At 43.3% G+C, this 17,031-nt stretch overlaps 1 protein-coding gene across 3 annotated transcripts; it reads left to right on the top strand.

Annotated features, from left to right (window-relative positions):
- The first annotated feature begins 736 nt into the window (after window positions 1-736).
- On the top strand, window positions 737-16,443 carry NEMP2 (nuclear envelope integral membrane protein 2). 3 transcript variants are annotated; one of them, XM_074872717.1, is made up of 9 exons: window positions 737-926; window positions 3,455-3,570; window positions 5,116-5,230; window positions 5,405-5,477; window positions 6,482-6,575; window positions 7,248-7,362; window positions 7,998-8,223; window positions 11,109-11,285; window positions 13,127-16,443. In XM_074872717.1, exons 1-9 carry the CDS (start codon window positions 785-787, stop codon window positions 13,350-13,352), a joined length of 1,284 nt encoding a protein of 427 aa, XP_074728818.1. In that variant the 5' UTR covers window positions 737-784; the 3' UTR covers window positions 13,353-16,443. The 3 variants fall into 3 exon arrangements, with proteins under 3 accessions (XP_074728818.1, XP_074728816.1, XP_074728819.1); XM_074872715.1 differs by having other exon boundaries at window positions 5,002-5,230; window positions 14,090-16,443; XM_074872718.1 differs by having other exon boundaries at window positions 741-926; window positions 5,002-5,230.
- Window positions 16,444-17,031: the final 588 nt, after the last annotated feature.

Genomic DNA, 17,031 nt, shown 5'->3' with positions numbered 1-17,031 from the left:
GAAACACAGAAACGCGCTGGACGTTCACCTCCATCAAAGCATCTAATCAGACCTCATTCAGGGAATTCCTCTGGGTGGGCAGAGGGTCTGATGAACGCGTGTCGCTCACGGGCTGAGTTGGCTGCCGGCATGTGGGTGACCTGGCGTGCCCTCGGGCTGGGTGGGGACCGGGGTCTCAGGAAGAGGGTGCGTGTGGAGGCAAGTATTAACCCACCCGTTCGGTTGGGGTGGCTGCCTTGGTTGAGGTTTGGAAGTGTCGCATGCTGTTCATGTGAGCCTTTGTTCTGGACCAATTTATACCCTGACCAGTATATCTACCTTGACCAGGGCAGTCAACGTTTTCGGTCAGCCAGGCAGAGATGACACCCCAATCCAAGGAAGCACTTTTGCTGAGCTGTTACATTCCCATGATTTTTGTCTTTCCAAGTGCACACGCTTAACTCTTCGGAAGCCCTAAAACACCAGTAAGAGAAACGCAAGCCAGACGTCCCACACCAGAAGCGGTGCCTCCCCGCCGTCAGAGGTGCCGAGGGGCCGCACAGGCCGCCGCCCGAGGCCGCCGCCCCCGCCTGCTCCCCCCACAAGTCTTTAGGATAAGCCGGGGCGAGCCCCTGCCCGGGGCCGGTCACCCCGAGCCACCCCGGCCTCCCCAGCCCAGCCGAGCGCGGCCCGGCGCCGGGGAGAAGGGCGGCGGGGGGGAGAAGGGCCGCACCGCCCCTTCCCCGCGCCGGGGCCCGCCCTCGCCGCCACCGTCAGGGGCGAGGCCGGAGCCGGCGGCCGCCACATGAGGCTGGCGCGGCCACCCCGCCGCTGGCAGCGGCCCCCGCCCCGGCCCCGGTCGGTGCTGGGGCCTGGGCCGGTGCTGGGGCTGCTCCTCCTGGCGCTGGCCGGGGCGGCGGGGGGCAGCGGGGAGGCGCCGTCAGCAGGTACTGCCCTTCCCCTCCCTCCCTCCCGCCCTCGGGGGGCTGCGCGGCGCCGGGAGAGCCCCGCCGGCGGCGGCGGGGCAGAGCAGGCCGCGGGCGGGGCGGCGGTCCTGGGGGGGGGTCCCTGTCCCATGCCCGGGCGGGCACAGGCTAGAGGGGGTGTCCTCACCCCCCGTCCCGTTGAGAACAGGGAGCGGGGGGACACGCTTCTCTCCCCCCCCCGGTTCCTCTGGGGTCTCCTTCGCCCCCGGTGCAGCGCGACCCACTGCCCCCTGCCCAAAATGGCGCTGCCCTACGGGAAGGCCGCGGCCGCCGCCTCCCCGGCCCGTGCCCGGGAGCTAAAGTTGTTTGAGGGGCCAGGCGCTTCCCCGAGGCGCTCTGCTGTTTTCTCCTGCTTGTCCCACCTCAGTTCAGTTTCCACGAGAATTTTCTGCTTGGTGGCACCTTGTGGGACAGGCAGGCCCAGCGCCGGGGACTGGCGTGAACAAAGCGGCCCCTGGCGCACGGAGAGCAAGTGCCTGTCGGGTCCCTGTGGGAGGCAGCGGTTGGCAGGGCGGGTCCCAGTGCCGGGGAAGCTGGCTGGTGGTCTGGCTTGGTCCCTCTGGCTTTCTCATAAGCTCGGCTCAGGAGAATGGGGTGCAGAATTATTAACGAGGGCAATGAAAACCCTAAAGGCTATTGTCAGTTGTAGTGGTGATACCTACCTCAGAAACTGCTTCCCCCATTGCCTTGGTGTTCCCGAGTCTTGGGCATCCTCTGGATTCTGCAGCAGATGCTGATTCTCTTCACTGCGCATAATCTCAAAACTTGAGAGTTGCTCTCCCAGTGTGTTCTCACGGTAGCGAAAATCCTCCTGTTGTCTCACAGTTACCTGTTCAGAAGCATCTTTCCTTTGGGAAACGTGATTGTTTCACTGTATGGAGCTGATCTCTCGTTTGAAGCAAATTATTTTTCTCAAGAAAATGCCTTAAAATTAAGGGGAGTAAGAAAATATTTGCAGTGTTGTATATGGAGGACATTACTTTTAATGTGGATGGATAGTTTATCCATAGTGGTAGAAAATCCTAATACATCCTGCAGGGAAGGTGTGGGCAGTCTCAGCTGCGTTGTGGTCCTGCTAGAGTATTGCCATTTCCTAGCACTGATTATCTCGGTTTTAGCCCTGGGTAGTGCCCAGCCTCACCTGCTTGCTGTGTCAGTCAGCAGCGCTTCAGCGACGAATCCTTTTGCAGCTTCATCACTTTTTATGGAAGTGCCTGTCAAGAGTCAGCCCTTGTCTAAAGGGTTGTGCTCCCTCCTGCTGGCTTTGCCAGATGAAAATTAATCAGATGGTTAATTTTTCACAATAAAAATGCTCGAATTTTAAGTTTAAACCAATTTATTTTAGCAGGATCATCTGTGGACACTTTAATTCTGGAATGTCTTAATAAACTTATGTAAGAACATCCACACAGGTATTTTTCATTGGCTCAATTAAATTGTTTAAAAAATAATTTAGCCTAGGTTCAGTTTCCTTATAGAGACAGGGCAGGTTTTTACCTGCAAACAGTATCTCCTTGTCCAGATTGAGACTTCTGCACATATTCATTATGCTGCTCTGAATGTATGACAGTGTTTTAGCAGTTATTACTGAGCTTGGCTTAGACCTACATTTTCTATTCAGTGAGCCAGATGATTCCCTCTGTTCAGATCTGTAATTATTTCCTTTATTCTTCTCTTTAATTATGTTCCTGGAACACTCCTGTAATGCACTGCAGGGTATATTTTACACATGTGTATAGATCGGAATGTATGTTATTCTTCAAAGTTTGCTCCATAAATCTTTTAGGTGCATTTCTGCTCAAAAGTGCAATTCTGAAGATCTTAGGGGCTCACTAATGTTTCAGGAGAGTTAGACCAATTAGCATCCCTAATTAAATGACTTATGTCAAGCTATCAGTGCAGTTGCCTTATTACATGTCGTGGCTGGACTATGTCCGGAAAATTTGTTTTCAAAAGAAGAGTTGTGTTATTTAACATTAGAAACATTTCTGAGGGAGAGGAGTATGCTTTCTGCCATCAGCAGCTGTGTCATGTGCTAAATGACTATTTTAATATGCAAGCCTGTGTACCTGCTCTGACTCCCACAGTTGCGTTCACCATTGGTATAAGCATCGACTCCGGTGGAGTTACACCCACTCATGCCAGCAGTGAATTTGGCCCAGAGGCCCTATTCCAGTGCCATCAAAACACTGACACCGAAGCCAAGGTTTTATGGATTACATTTTCTAAAAGTATCTCCCTAGTTTAATTCTTTTTTTTTTCCCCAAAGGTGTTGCAGTTTACTCTGGAGCCTAAATTACTTGATTAGTAGTCTAATTTGAATTTTCATCTAAATCGAACTGAACATGCTGTCCTGCAGCATAGTTTTTACGTTTGATTATCTGCAAATTGCTTGTGATTCCCTCAGCACAGACAACAATGAAATGGAGAAAAATTACACATTTGTATTTGATACATGCTTAAAATTAACTTTTCTGCCCCCCACCCAGGTAGAAACTGTAGCTTTTTGCAGGAAATGGATGTCATCCAGAAACAGGATGAAAACTGTTATTGCTATGTGCAAAACAGAACCATTCACTTGCAGTACCTTTGGTCGACTCTTCAGGTAAGAGGCCATTTTGGGAATCCTTCAGATATGCAGTACATTTCACATGAACTTTTGCCAGCGAAGTGTATGATCAGTTAGCAAGATCAAAGCAGTATCTCTGTGTAATTAGTAGTTTGAACGGTGTATAGGTAGGACAATGATAAAAACGTGGCATCGTGATCCTCCACTCTGGGTGCAGTGAGGTTTGGTCTCTGTTAGAAAGATGTCAACCAGGCTTATAGTATGATGTCACCCAAACATTAATTTAGTGTTGCGTATTATTTTGTTGCACACCTTTTCTGCTGAGGGGCCACTGTTAACCTCTGCAACAAATGTTTTTGCTTATCACCAAATGCCTTTATAAAACTTTTAAATTTGAGGATAAAATGCAGTTCTGTGACTCACTCGCTGTAGCATACCAAGCCACAGTATAGGAAGTATTAGATCGTGACTAATGGAAAAACAGCAGTAGTTCTTCTGAGTAACAGAGGGTCATCTTACAAGAAACATGTTGAGGGAGCAGCACAAAACAGTGTAAAAATCTCTTAGTGCTGGAAGCAATAATAGCTAAAGACACAAGCTGACTATCTGTGTGGGTCTTTTTTTTTTTTTTCTGGGAAGTATGTCTCCAGACAAGGGAAGGGAACAATTTCACTTCATCTCTGTTGGAGGAATTTGCTCTCAGATACAAGAAGTGGAACATCCCTTTGTTCCCAGGACTGTTTTCCTCAGGAACATGCTGCAGATGTTTCTATGAATGGTCGCAGACTTCAGGTGGTGAAACCCTCCAGCAGTCACACAAGCTTTCCTGGAGTAAATCTTTAAATGCAGGAAGTTAGATTTTTTTTCCCCCCAACTAATTGCTTGCTGACGTGTTGTCTCTTCTCCCAGTAGAAGCCTGTTTTATTACCTCTTGCATCACTTTTTTGTAGATGGGTCTTTGTTGTCTAATAGGCTCTGATCAAGAGCTCACAATGAATCAGAATCTTCAGGAAGATCATCCCATCTCAGAAGAGGGAGGGTGCTGGGAACTAGCAAGAAACCCCAAAATACCTGACAGGAACGTGCTTATATTTAAATCTCTCGTCAGAACATCTTTAATTTTCCTCATCCCACTTCTGTCCCTAACATGAAGATTGCATTATTAACTACAAGAAAAGCAAGTCCAGTTTCTTAGGGTTCAGAAGGGGAATGGGGAAGCATATGAATATCCACAAAAGAAACTGGTCAGTCAAATATTACTGGTTTTGTTAGGAATCTGTGTGTGGGCAAGTGTCATGGTAAAACCAAACCCACCAAGCTTTTGAGTGGATTGAGGCCCCTCCATAGAATTTTGCTGATGTTGAGTTCTCTGAATCACCTTCTAAGACCTAAACAATTAATATATAGTTCAGAAAAGCAAAAAACCCAGTGATTCTGAGCTACTTCTCTGTATTCTGTTGTTTTTAGGTAAAAGTTAACAGCAGAGAAAAGTTCAGGTTTGAGCCTATTTCAGAAAAAAGCAACTGTCGAAATTCAGAAACTGTCTTTGAGTTTGCTGCATGTGCTGTTCAAATCTTCCAGAAACCAGAGACATCTACAGAAACTTTCATAAGCATAAAACAATATGGAGAGGATATTTGTTTCAGAATACAGCCCTTCAAAACTGAACTGTACACCGTGAGTGTGAAACGAGAAAGTAAGTACAAACGCTTTCAGTTTAGATTACAGATAGACTGGTATTGCCAATTACTGAATGTACCATCTCTTCTGTAAGAAGCTTGGGACTTTTCTGTTGATATTTTGTATAATCAACATTTCAGATTAAATTAGTCTAAAGTCCATTTCTATTTTTTTTCCCCCCTTTTTTCAGTGCTAGATGGAAAGCTCTTGTTTTTGTTTGTAGCTGGAATTTTTCTGTTCCATTTTGCAAACAGCCTGAGCAGGTGAGTACTAGCTGCTGGTTTTTGACCTTCTTTCCCAAAGCCTGTGCATCTTTGGTCTGTTTCCTAAGCTAAAGAGGTGGTTCTTTGGGAAAGCGAGATAAGGAAGCTGAACATATATTTAAAATGTCTTCACTTGTGTTTGGACAGATTGGGACATATTTTGGAATGCTGCACTTGATTAATCACTTTGCTTTAGGGTTCTTGTATCCAAGCTTCCTGCAATGGGTGACACCAAAACAATCCTCAGCGAGCAAGTGTGTGGATTCAGAGAAATTCTTTCCCCCTTTTGCAGACCAGTGAGGTTAGCCGAGTGCTAAATAGTGCTGCATGTATAATCAGTGATGCCTTCCTGCAGCAAGAAATGCTTAGGATGAGGTCATCTGCCTCCACCTTTGTGCCAACCTTTCTCCATCGTTCTTTTGATGCACATTTTGCATAGCATGTAAGGGAGGATACTTCTTGTTATAGCAAAACATGTGTCCCATGACTTCAAAGCAAAATGAGTCACAAATTAATTGTCAGGAGGCACCTCTAAAACAAGCAGAGCAGCAATAGGTTTTATAGAGTTAACTCTGAATTAAAAAGTCAGACTTTATAAATGCATAAGCTTAGAAAAAAAAAAACTTGTGAGTTTGTGGAGGTTTTTTTACATTTTAAATTAAAAAAATAAAACTTTGCTTGCAGTACAGAACCCTATCGGTACATAGAAGAAAATGAAATTACTAGAAACTAGAAGGTCAATGAAATCAGAAATAGCATGAGCTTTAAAAAAACCAACACAATCTCCTAGCCTGTAACAACTCCAGTGACCTTAAGTATCTGTTGGGAATTTTTCCTTACATGGATTTAATATCTAAACTGGGCCTGTTAACCATGTAACTACAACTCTTAACTTACAGCTGTGTTAAGTTCTTACTGAAGATCACTGCTGTTTTTACAAATGTTGGCATCTTAACCAATTACAAATTATACTTCTCACCATATTCTCTCTTGTTCTCTTACAGGAGTACCAAGTTCTTTTATCTTTCTGGAATGATACTGGGTGTTCTTGCTCTGCTAGTCTTTGTCCTGTTGACACTTAAAAGGTTTATTCCAAGGGTAAATCTACATTTATAAAACAAAATAATAATAATCATCAACATCACAATATAGGAAGTGAAGAGTACAGAGCCAGATTCTGATCTTGCTCTGCTTTTGTGGCCAGGTAACTCCACTGAAACGACTGCAGGATTTCTTGCGTCAAGTAAATATAATTAGGTCAGAATCAAGTTCTAGTTAGCTTGCTCCTGAGTTTACAGGAGACTGTTGATGTGCAAGAAGAGTTTATTCTGAAACAAATTATTTTTATTGAACTGGAGCTAAGCTTACTTTTGAATCTATGAATCAATCTAAATCAAAATGTAGTTTTATTGGCAACTGGAGCGGATTCTCTTCCATTCACCAGAGACAATTCATTGCAAGGCAGATGTGAATTTTTACTTTTTACAAAGTCCATGCATTCCCACAATATTGCTGAGATATGTTAACTGGAAATACACTGCAGTGGGCTTATACCATGGACAAATACAGAGATGTGGTTGTTCCACTTAGAACTTATATTGTTCAGTTGTAGCGTGCAGAGCACTGTACAATGGAAGTCTAACAAATCATAAGCCCTGTAGGTCTACCAAATATCACATCTAGTTTTGCCTTAAGAGTTCCCTTGCACAATGGTCCTGATTCTGACTTGAAATTTTTTTCAAGTTTTTGGGTTTGTTTTTGTTTTTCCAGCACAGTACCTTCTGGATCTTAATGAGTGGCTGCTGGATGTGCTCGCTCTATTTTATTTACTGCTTCAAAGAGAACATGCAGTGGTTGTGGCTGGAACACAGAAACTACTTATTGGGTAAGAAAATGATCAAAAAAATGTGCTGCAGATTTTGGTTTAATTTAGTGGTTAGATGAATACCTGCCCATAAAAAACAAAATCAAGTGACTCATTTTTCTCCTAAGCCATGGACATGGGAATATTCCAAAGGTTCCTAAATCTACTCAAATGAGTATTTACGCACATTGTATCATTAAATAAGGAGTTTGATATAGTGGGCCAGCAACAGCTTTAAGAGCAGACTTTGCCCATATTATTTGTTCATTGATTTGCCATCACCTGTGTTCCCTGTGACAGCAAAAGGGCAGCTATGCTGGTTTGTATTTTGCTGGATCTAGGAACTGGATGCATAAATTGCTAACTGGATGTGGCTGCAGGGGCTGACAAATCTGCTGATCTGGCACCTGCCTTGACATTCTTGCATGGGGAGAATTCACGTGCAGCTCAGCATTAGCTGAAGGCTGTTCATAGATCACCTCGTGAGCTCATTGTACACTTTTGAAATATAAAACAACATAATGCAGGTATCTATAAGAGAACACAAGAAACAGCAGGCTATACTTCACAGCAGTTGCAAACTTTGTGAACTGATCTAAGGAAGTTTATATGCGTAGTTTGCATCTTTTTCTCCACGTCCTTTTCTGTTTCTACAGGGTATCTTCTGGCTGTTGGAGTTACCAGCTTTGCCACTTGCTATCAGCATGGACCGCTTACCACTGAACTGAGCATAACCTTATTCGCATGGATGCTACAATTAACAGCCTTTGTCTTGATGTATTGTGGTGTCACCATACCTCAAGTTGCGTATGCAGTAATAGCAGCCAGCCTCTGCTCAAAAGGCCTGTGTTACCCCCTCGGTGCTGCTTGTCACATAGGCAGGTTTGTATGTACTTGTGAATGTCCAAGTCCCTGTATCACCAGGAAATACTGGAGCCTGATAATGAAAAAACCCTTACGCTTCAGGAATGACTGATGACTTTCTAGTACTAGTTCATATTTTTACCAAATGTAAAGCTGCAATAGAAAGGGTTTAAAGCCCTGAGACACAAGAATTTAATTATTTTCCATTTGGAAGTTCTATATGTGAGTTTTGTTCTTTAGAGAATAGAGAAATGTGACTGTGCTCTCACGTACAAATGTAGCACCTTCTAGTCTGCAGCATATGGTAATGAAAACATTTCTGTTCGGCTGATTGATTAGACAGTAGCAATAGTGCCTTGGTTTCACGTGTAGTGAGGGAATCTGCAGGTAACTTGTGCTGAATCTTAGGGCTTAAAACAGTGTGCTATCACCGAGGAAGCAGATATTAAACAGTGACAGTCCTTGTAGGTTAGATAGTGCAGAGTTCAGAGACTAAAAACCTGTGTCCACAAAAACAGTGGTTTCCATTGATTTTAGTTTTCCAAGGTTATTAGCCTAGATGTACACGTCTGCCTTGAATCTTTTATCACTGTGGAGACATTACTCCCTATTCCCAGAGCCCCACTGATATTGTGGCATTTGGAATGGGAACTGCTTGCAATATCATAGACTGGTTTGGGTTGGAAGGGACCTTAAAGATCATCTAGCTCCCACCCCCCTGCCATGGGCAGGGACACCTTCCACTAGACCAGGTTGCTCAAAGCCCCGTCCAACCTGGCCTTGAACACTGCCAGGGAGGGGGCAGCCACAGCTTCTCTGGGCAACCTGTGCCAGTGCCTCACCAACCTCACAGGAAAGAATTTCTTACTTATACCTACACTCCCTGATGCAGAGTCCCTCCCCATCTTTCCTGTAGCCCCTTTCAGCACTGGAAGGCCGCTATAAGGTCTCCCTGGAGCCTTCTCTTCTTTGGGCTGAACACCCCCAACTCTCTCAGCCTGTCCTCACAGGGGAGGTGCTCCAGCCCCTGATGGTCTTTGTGGCCTCCTCTGGACCTGCTCAAGCAGGTCCATGTCCTTCTGATGTTAGTGCCCCCAGAGCTGGACACAGCACTGCAGGTGGGGTCTCACGAGACCAGAGTAGAGGGGGAGAATCCCCTCCCTCGACCTGCTGGCCACACTTCTCTTGATGCAGCCCAGGACACAGTTGGCTTTCTGGGCTGTGAGAGCACATTGCTGGCTCACAGTCAGTTTTCCACCCACTAATACCCCCAAGTCCTCCTCCACAGGGCTGCTCTCAATCCACTGATATGTAGACCTTAGTTTACTAAGTATTTTCATTAGCAATATGGGAACAACATGTTTGCTCATCCTTGAATTTGAAGCATGTTTTATCACAAATACAACACTCAATATTCTAAAAAGTCCTGCCAATTTACATCTGGTTTTCACCTTCAGTGCCAGAGTCTTTAGTGCAGACTGTTCCATAGCTGTGGACTTCAACTGAACTGCAGAGAACCAGGAAGAGGCAAAGGCCAGAACTGGCATAACCAAAAGAATAAAAAAAAAATAATTTATTTTTTAGTCCTTTACACATTGTTTAGTTTTGAAGAACATATTGCTTTGCTCTTGTGCTCTTTTTAGATATTGCAGTGTGGACTGGGTTGAAGCTTTTTTACTTTAGGTAGAATTTATCATTTGTTGAAGACTGATTTTTGCCTGCAGCTGAGAAGCATGAACTGTTTCAAAGCAACATATAGGATCAATACTTACTTACCTGATGTAAGCACGTTCAGATCACTCTGAAATCAGTAAGATTTGGCTACAAGTTCACAGAAGCCAGGACATACCTGTTTTACCCTGAAACACTGTAGTTTGTTCTCCATGCGGACCTCTTTTTGTTTTTCACGAACTGATGCTTCTATAAAGCCAAAAAGCACTGAAATACAGCTCTACAAATCTCTCTTAGGAGAATGATAAGGCGCTTTTTTTCCTGTTTCAAAACAGGAAGCAGCAGCACCAAACTGTGAGGCCATGATGCCAGATACATAGTTCAGAGCAGCTGATACATCAAAATAACTAAGAATCTTGCATTATATGTTAAGATCAATACTGATCCCACTGAGCCAGCAAGACCTTTACCACTTAACCTGAACAAGGGCTACAATTCATTCTCGCTTTGCAGGGAAATAAGGAGGAAAGTTGAATGCTGCTGGTTGGAGCAGGTGTTTTTATACAGAGCTGAAAGTTTTATGGGCATCCAGCCCTTGCTTATCTTAACTCATCACAACATTTAAATTGAAAGCAGTCGACAGAAGGGAACAGAACATGGCACACTTTCTAATTGATACCTAATTATATTATACATCGCTACGCAGCAGCTAAAAAAACATCAGATTGTAAACATTTTGGCCTCAGACTACTCAGTTTTGTAATTTAAAGCAAGATTTAAGAGAAGCGATCTAGTAAACAACATGAACAACTCACAACAGACTTAGAGTACTGCTTATCTTCGAAGTTACATATGCAGACAGGGTTTTGATTCAGCCCATGTCTCTGCACAGACACATTTTGCATATTGCACCTAAAAATGGCTGAGCAAGCAGCCATCTATTTAATTCTATGAGATTTTAGTCCATGCATACACAATAAAGATGTGATCCAAAGCTCATCTGAAGCTCATTAGGTATCATTCTGTGGAATTCTACAACTTTGGATAAGACCTAGGGTAAACAGGCTGGCAAACGTGAGACACCTTGTCCTAAAATTTTAATGCAAGAATGTAGCTCGTCCTCTTAAAAGGATAAAAGCGATTAATTCATGTTAATAGCAGGTAGTAGGGAAAAAGGACAGACAATAATTATGTGCCAGAAGACTAGAAATACTGTTTTCATTTCATTCTAGAAAAATGAAGAATCACTTTAAATCAAAGAAGTTAGTGTTTAAATACCTTACTGAAGAGGAGTATCGAGAACAAGGTGAAACAGAAACTATCAGAGCCCTGGAGGAGCTGCGCTCATTCTGCAGGAACCCTGATTTCCCATCGTGGTTAGCTGTATCCAAACTCCAGTCCCCACATAGGTAAGAAAATCTGGCTTCTCTAAACCAGGAAGCACATTGTACAGACACTGTTACGCAGCAGACCCAAATGCTACTTCAGGCACTGTTCCAGGTGCGTTTCTCTTGCATGCACTCAGATGGGCGAGTAGCTTCATCTTTTCGAGTAATCCCACTAAAGATCACAGCCACACTGCTCAAGGATATTACTTGCTGGTGGTATTAAGCCCCTGTTTGTTCCTTCCTGACCATAAATTATTCTGAGAGCATGCAGGCTTTCACAGCTAATTCATGGTAACGGCAGTTTTCCTTAAACAAACTTAAGACAAATAGGGGTTGGGAAGGGTCAGATAAGTGCAGCCAGAAAATCCTGCAGAATATAAAATTAATCATAATAGCAGTATATTTCTGTCAAAAGCAAAACTTCAAGATATCAGAAGCAGAGTTTCACGTATTAGCAAGCCACTATAACTTGGCCCTTGCCACAGAACCAAGTGTCACAATTTCAATGGAACCCCAGTCAACTTGTAATTTAATAAAAAGTTAAAACTAGTTTCAGAACCTTCATCTTCCTTGGATGGGCACACAGACAGTCCCTCTGCCAGGTTTTACAGATTTATTGTTAAATCATTTTATTTTCTAAGCTACTTGCATTCCGTAGCATGATTGAAAGATACAAAAAGTGAAAACTCACTGCAGTATTGTAAAACAAAATACTGCCAAACGCACAAAACAAACAACTGAGACACATGTATTTTCTAGCCATCACTTAGTTAATATAGTTCTTATAAACTGTTCAGTATAAAAATACAAAAAGGAGAACCAACAGAAGTCTGATTTAAAGGTGAGTACCCCTTCAAGCTTCCATTAAGCATGAGAAGATAGTTCAACACAAGACAAACCTGTAAAACGCAGCCAGTCCAACTCTGTTCCCCATTTAGACTAACAGTGCTTCCAAGAAGAGCGAGGTGACAACATTCATCTTACAGAAATGTTAAGTCTAAAATGTAAATTATTGATCAGTTTACCAGAACTCCAGAATGTAGCTGCATTTCCTTTTTCTTACATTTCTCTGATGCTGTCGACACTTACCCAGGTGTCAGAACTGCCGTCTGTTTCCACACGCTTGCCAGAAACCTCCAGCTCCATTCTGTCTTTTCAATGTAGTTGTCCACTGAAAGTAAGATTTGTGGCAAATTGAAATGTGGGGACAGTGCTAAGTTCATGCTGTGTTCTGCCAGACCTCCAGTTCGGCATTCACGTGGAGCAGCTGCAGAACTCCCAGCCTGCAGCTCCAGGTTCACCAAAAGCAGGAATTCTTTGGCAAGACTTTAGCTCAGCTTGCCTGGAGTGTGTGCGCAAGCACCAGAAGCACAGCAATGTAGGAATGTGAAGTGCTCACCATTTTTCCTTTCAACTTACCTGAATTCTTTCAGCCTTTGTCTCAAACATGCTACAGCTTTAATTTATTTTCAGAAGCTAAAGTAGCATCTATCCAACTGTCCAAATGCTTGTTCTGGATTACCCCACGAGTACTGACAAGATGAGAAAACGAAGTTAGATCTTCTTGCTTAGTCACAAGACCCTGCAGATGGCCTCCACAAGAGCAAAAGTTACTTATATAGAATAGACTGAAGACTGAAAAGATAAGGCAGGAAAACAAATCTTCAGGGTCGTTGCCATCCGTTGCCATTTACTTTGTTGTTCAGGACTCCCTAGCTCATGCTGCAGCCTCCCCTCATCTACACTGCTTGTGGGCATGTCCTTACAACATCCCTGCTTAACTGGCAGTGTCCCCTCCATTTACAGTATTTTTTTTTTTTCCATTTCTCAGCTGATCACTTCTCCCTTTAAAAATCTGGCAGGTTTGCAGGTTTTGTTCTGGGATGTCCCCATGTTTCACCTGCAGAAACAAAGGCGCATGATGAGGAATATGGCATTGGGAGCTTCTTCCTGGAAGAGCAGCTCTTTGAGACAAGGGCAGAATCTGAGCAAGATGATCCAGCCAGCTCCATCCATGAAGGAGATGAGGAGGATGAAGATGAAATGCATACACAAATTTCATTTCCATATGCTACTGAGTTGCTCTGAGCTTTGGGAAATAACCTAAAATAAGGAGAGGGAAAACAATTTCATCCTGGAAAGGAAGGATAAAGACTGGGAGCTCACACTTGGTGATTTCTTGTGGTTGCTGGTGGACAAACGTGGATTTTTGAAAAAACTGTTTCCTTTATTACTGCTGTTCCTGATTAGAGCAACAGAAGGAAACCATAGGGACAGTTAAAGTGAAGAGGATTCTCATGCTGTTGGTACTTTAACTGGGGAAGTAAATGTTGTTTATTTCCCGAGCAAGTACCGGCAGCAGCCTGTCCCACCAGGATGCCTTTTTCCCAAGGATACTACCTCTAGAAAACAGAGAATCTGTTTTGGCCCTTTTCATCATCAAGTCCTCTGTGCCTGAGCACTAGAGGGAGGAGAAGCCATTATTAATGCTCTACTTTTACTAAGTACCCTATGTGTCAACAATTTTAATAATGCCATTAGTGTGCTGATAAACTGTTTCTATTGTTTATGAGACTTCTCAGTGCTAAACATCAATAGAGAGTTAACACACTTGAACAAGGTTTGTTTGCTTTTCTGGCTAGGCTTGCTGTCCGTTGGCTTCATTTTGCCTCTCCACATTTAAGATTCCCTTACTCATCAGAACCCTGCCTGACTTTTCACCCTCTGCTTGTATCGTTCTGTTCTCGGTCTCTGCTCTAGTGACACTGCACTTTGTTCTTTCCATGTCTTTGTTTCTTCACATACTTTTCTTCCCTCTTCAACAGGTCCCTCTGCTGCAGCTTTCTCCAGTCCTCTGCTTCTCCATTTCTGACAGCTGCAGATGATTTAGGAGGATTTCCATCCCCAAATGTATTTTTACTATTGCTTTCAATTTCACCGTCACCTTAGCTCAGACAGGTACTGCTGTCCATTCCAGGCCTCTCAACGGCCCACAAAAGACAACAAAGGCTGAGGCTGTTTCAGCTGCTTGGAGAAACTGCTGTCAGCAGAGCCTGAGTGGTGCTGCAACCATGTAATTGGGAATACAGATAAACACAGCTCCACTCTCCTCAGAGTACTCAGTAGTGTGCTCATTCAATAAAAAGCAGAAAGTAATTCCTGGCAAAGCAAGGAGGGAGGGATACCTGGCTCCTACCTCCCTTTCTTTGGGACATGGCACAGGAGATGTGTGGGGAGGAAAAGAAAAGAACAGGGAGAGAAATTTAGACAGTCAAATGTCTTCCACCTTATGTATTAAGCAGTCCTAGGCCAGGGAGTAGATGTCCCCTCAGTTCATCCACCTTCAGAGGTCATTTTCTTCTTTTGTTCTTTAGACTATCCCTATATTCTTCTGTCCTCACCTTGCTGTGTTCCTTTACTGTCTTCCAAACTGCAGAAAACAAAAGACCAGTAATTTTGTCACCGTCCCACCAGGAATTGCCAGAGGTGGGAAGCAGTGAGCTCTCCAGAAGGGCATGTCAGACCAGGATGTATTTGTTTTAAAAGGGATATATTTTCTTTGTAACGTGCCTAATGATGCAGCACAACTTCAGCAGTGCGTGCACTACCATAGTTTCTCATTGTCCATCACTGGACAAGGGAGAAAATCTGTTCCCTCTAACAGTACTAACCACATTCCAAGAGCTCCTCTGTATCAAACAGGGCTCAGAGTTGGTACTTGAAAGCCTTACTTACATGGTCCTTCCTCCTTCCTATTGCTTCCAACTTTGCTTCATTTTAAAAGGAACTCTTCGATTTTACAGTAAAGAGACACTTAACACCCTTTTGTGCTGTAGATTTATAAATACATATGCAGAACCTATAGCATGCTTAGCAGAGAGAAGCCCTGTCAAGCAGGTGATCCAAAATACACTCACTGTTTGGTCCACAACGTTCAAAAATAGCGCAAGAGTTCTGCTGAGGAAGGCCACTAGCAGTAAGGCTCACCTCCAAGAGGCTGCTGCTACCAAACTCCCAGCTAAATTGCCACCCACGCTCTGGAAGTCAGGCTTGGCCTGGGGGGTTCTGTTGCTAGCAGGAAGCTGTTGTGAAAATAGAGGAAAGTCTTATTATCTTTGATGGTTTGGGAGAAGGATGGAAACTCCCTGCCAAACAATGATCTTAGTAGGCTAAAGATTTATTTTACCTTTGCTTGTGTCGCCATTGTGAAAACGAAGTATCTGAAATTATTACAGATTAGTTAAAAAAGAAGAGATGTCTTAATGTTAAATGGGTTTTGCATGTTTTAAAGTACATGGGTTTTTTCAGTGTACTTTGTAGTTAGCTAAGAACTCCTATCCATGTGAATTGAGGCCAAGGGGAGAATCAGATCTGTCCTAGCTTAAACCCACTGTTTTTCTGTATTTCCTCTTTACTGAGGTACTGATAATTATCCTTCTATAAGTACATAGTATGTATTTATATACAATGGCTGAGATAATACTTTACTTAACCAGTATGTTAAACAGAAAAGCTCCCTAAAAATAGGCAATTACATTTTTCAGACACTGTCCCTTTTTCTAAATTACTTAGAACAATACCACGGACACCTACTCCAACAAGGGGAAAAAAAAAATAAATCAACCGACATTTTTTGTAGTTGTGAAGTCCATCATTTGCCAGGGATGGGACAATACTATCCAAAGTAGAGCAGGAAACTACTAAGTACATCCAAGACAGAAGTGCAACAACATATGCGAAAGATGACCACTACTTCAGAGGATAGCTGATACTGACCTTAAAAATCCTCCCAAGCCTGTTCCAGCACTGGAAGCATTTCATAAACAAAACCCACCAAAACCAACTGCTGTCATTCGAGCCCTTCGCCAGCAGTGAGTTTACTTGCACAGTCCTCCTGTGATATATGGAGATTATATAGGTTTACTGAAAGACAATTATCACGTACTGTCCAGCGTTCAGCCAGAAAATCTGGGAACAGAATCTAGATGTTAATCCATTGCCTTAACCAGTATAAAAGCCTTTTTTCCTTAACGACAGATGAGTTACATTTATCTTCTGTTTCATGTTTTTTTAAAAAAGTTAGAATTTGTATTTATTTTGTATTCATGGTACAGCATACTTGATATACTGTCTTGTACTTTCAAGATTTTTTTTAAAATAAAAATATTTTTCAACTCTGTGGTTCTCCTCCCTTTATGCATTTGCTCACTTCAGAACAGCAGGACATACGATAAGGAGGAGCCAAGTAAATTGGGAGTGTTCATGTCCCAAAGTTTTCTCCCTTGGTGCAGATTTAAGAAATGGTAACGGTACATTAGCTGTGGTTGCTCTGAAACAGTGTCCCCTCTGCCCTGACTGCATCTCCCCGAAGGAGCTTGCCGTTCCCGTTCCCCACTCATGACAGATCCAAACCACTGCAAAGCCAAATGCGTAAGGTGATGAGTGAGGTCTGGCAGTTACACACATGCAAACAACAAACCAAAACTAAGATCCCTCCCTGTCATCGCTTTTGTATTCATACAAGTTAAGCAGTTGAAATAGTAAAAATGTAATCGTCCTACACCTAAGATAAAAAAAAAATCCAGACAGATGTATAGGGCAGGTGCAATAGTGCAAATATATTTCGTTAATCAGAAATAGAAATGGGAAGTATTTCCATACAAGCTGACATGACCTGCACTTCGCAGCCTCTCTCTCAAACCTGCTAGGTGACAAACATCCAATTTTGACTTTCACTCATGATGTCCTGCACACTTCTGTATGAGCC

The sequence above is a fragment of the Strix uralensis genome, chromosome 6, assembly GCF_047716275.1.
Source record: "Strix uralensis isolate ZFMK-TIS-50842 chromosome 6, bStrUra1, whole genome shotgun sequence".
In the NCBI taxonomy this organism is placed as follows: domain Eukaryota; kingdom Metazoa; phylum Chordata; class Aves; order Strigiformes; family Strigidae; genus Strix; species Strix uralensis.
The sequence above is the reverse complement of the archived record's forward strand: the minus strand, read 5'-3'. Positions and strand labels throughout refer to the sequence as shown.

Excerpts from the sequence above, each read along its gene's own strand:
- NEMP2 (XM_074872718.1), top strand. The coding sequence starts at position 785 with ATGAGGCTGGCGCGGCCACCCCGCCGCTGGCAGCGGCCCCCGCCCCGG. Across the intron at positions 5,478-6,481 it reads TTTGCAAACAGCCTGAGCAG|GAGTACCAAGTTCTTTTATC; the intron begins GTGAGTACTAGC and ends GTTCTCTTACAG. Across the intron at positions 7,363-7,997 it reads ACACAGAAACTACTTATTGG|GGTATCTTCTGGCTGTTGGA; the intron begins GTAAGAAAATGA and ends CTGTTTCTACAG.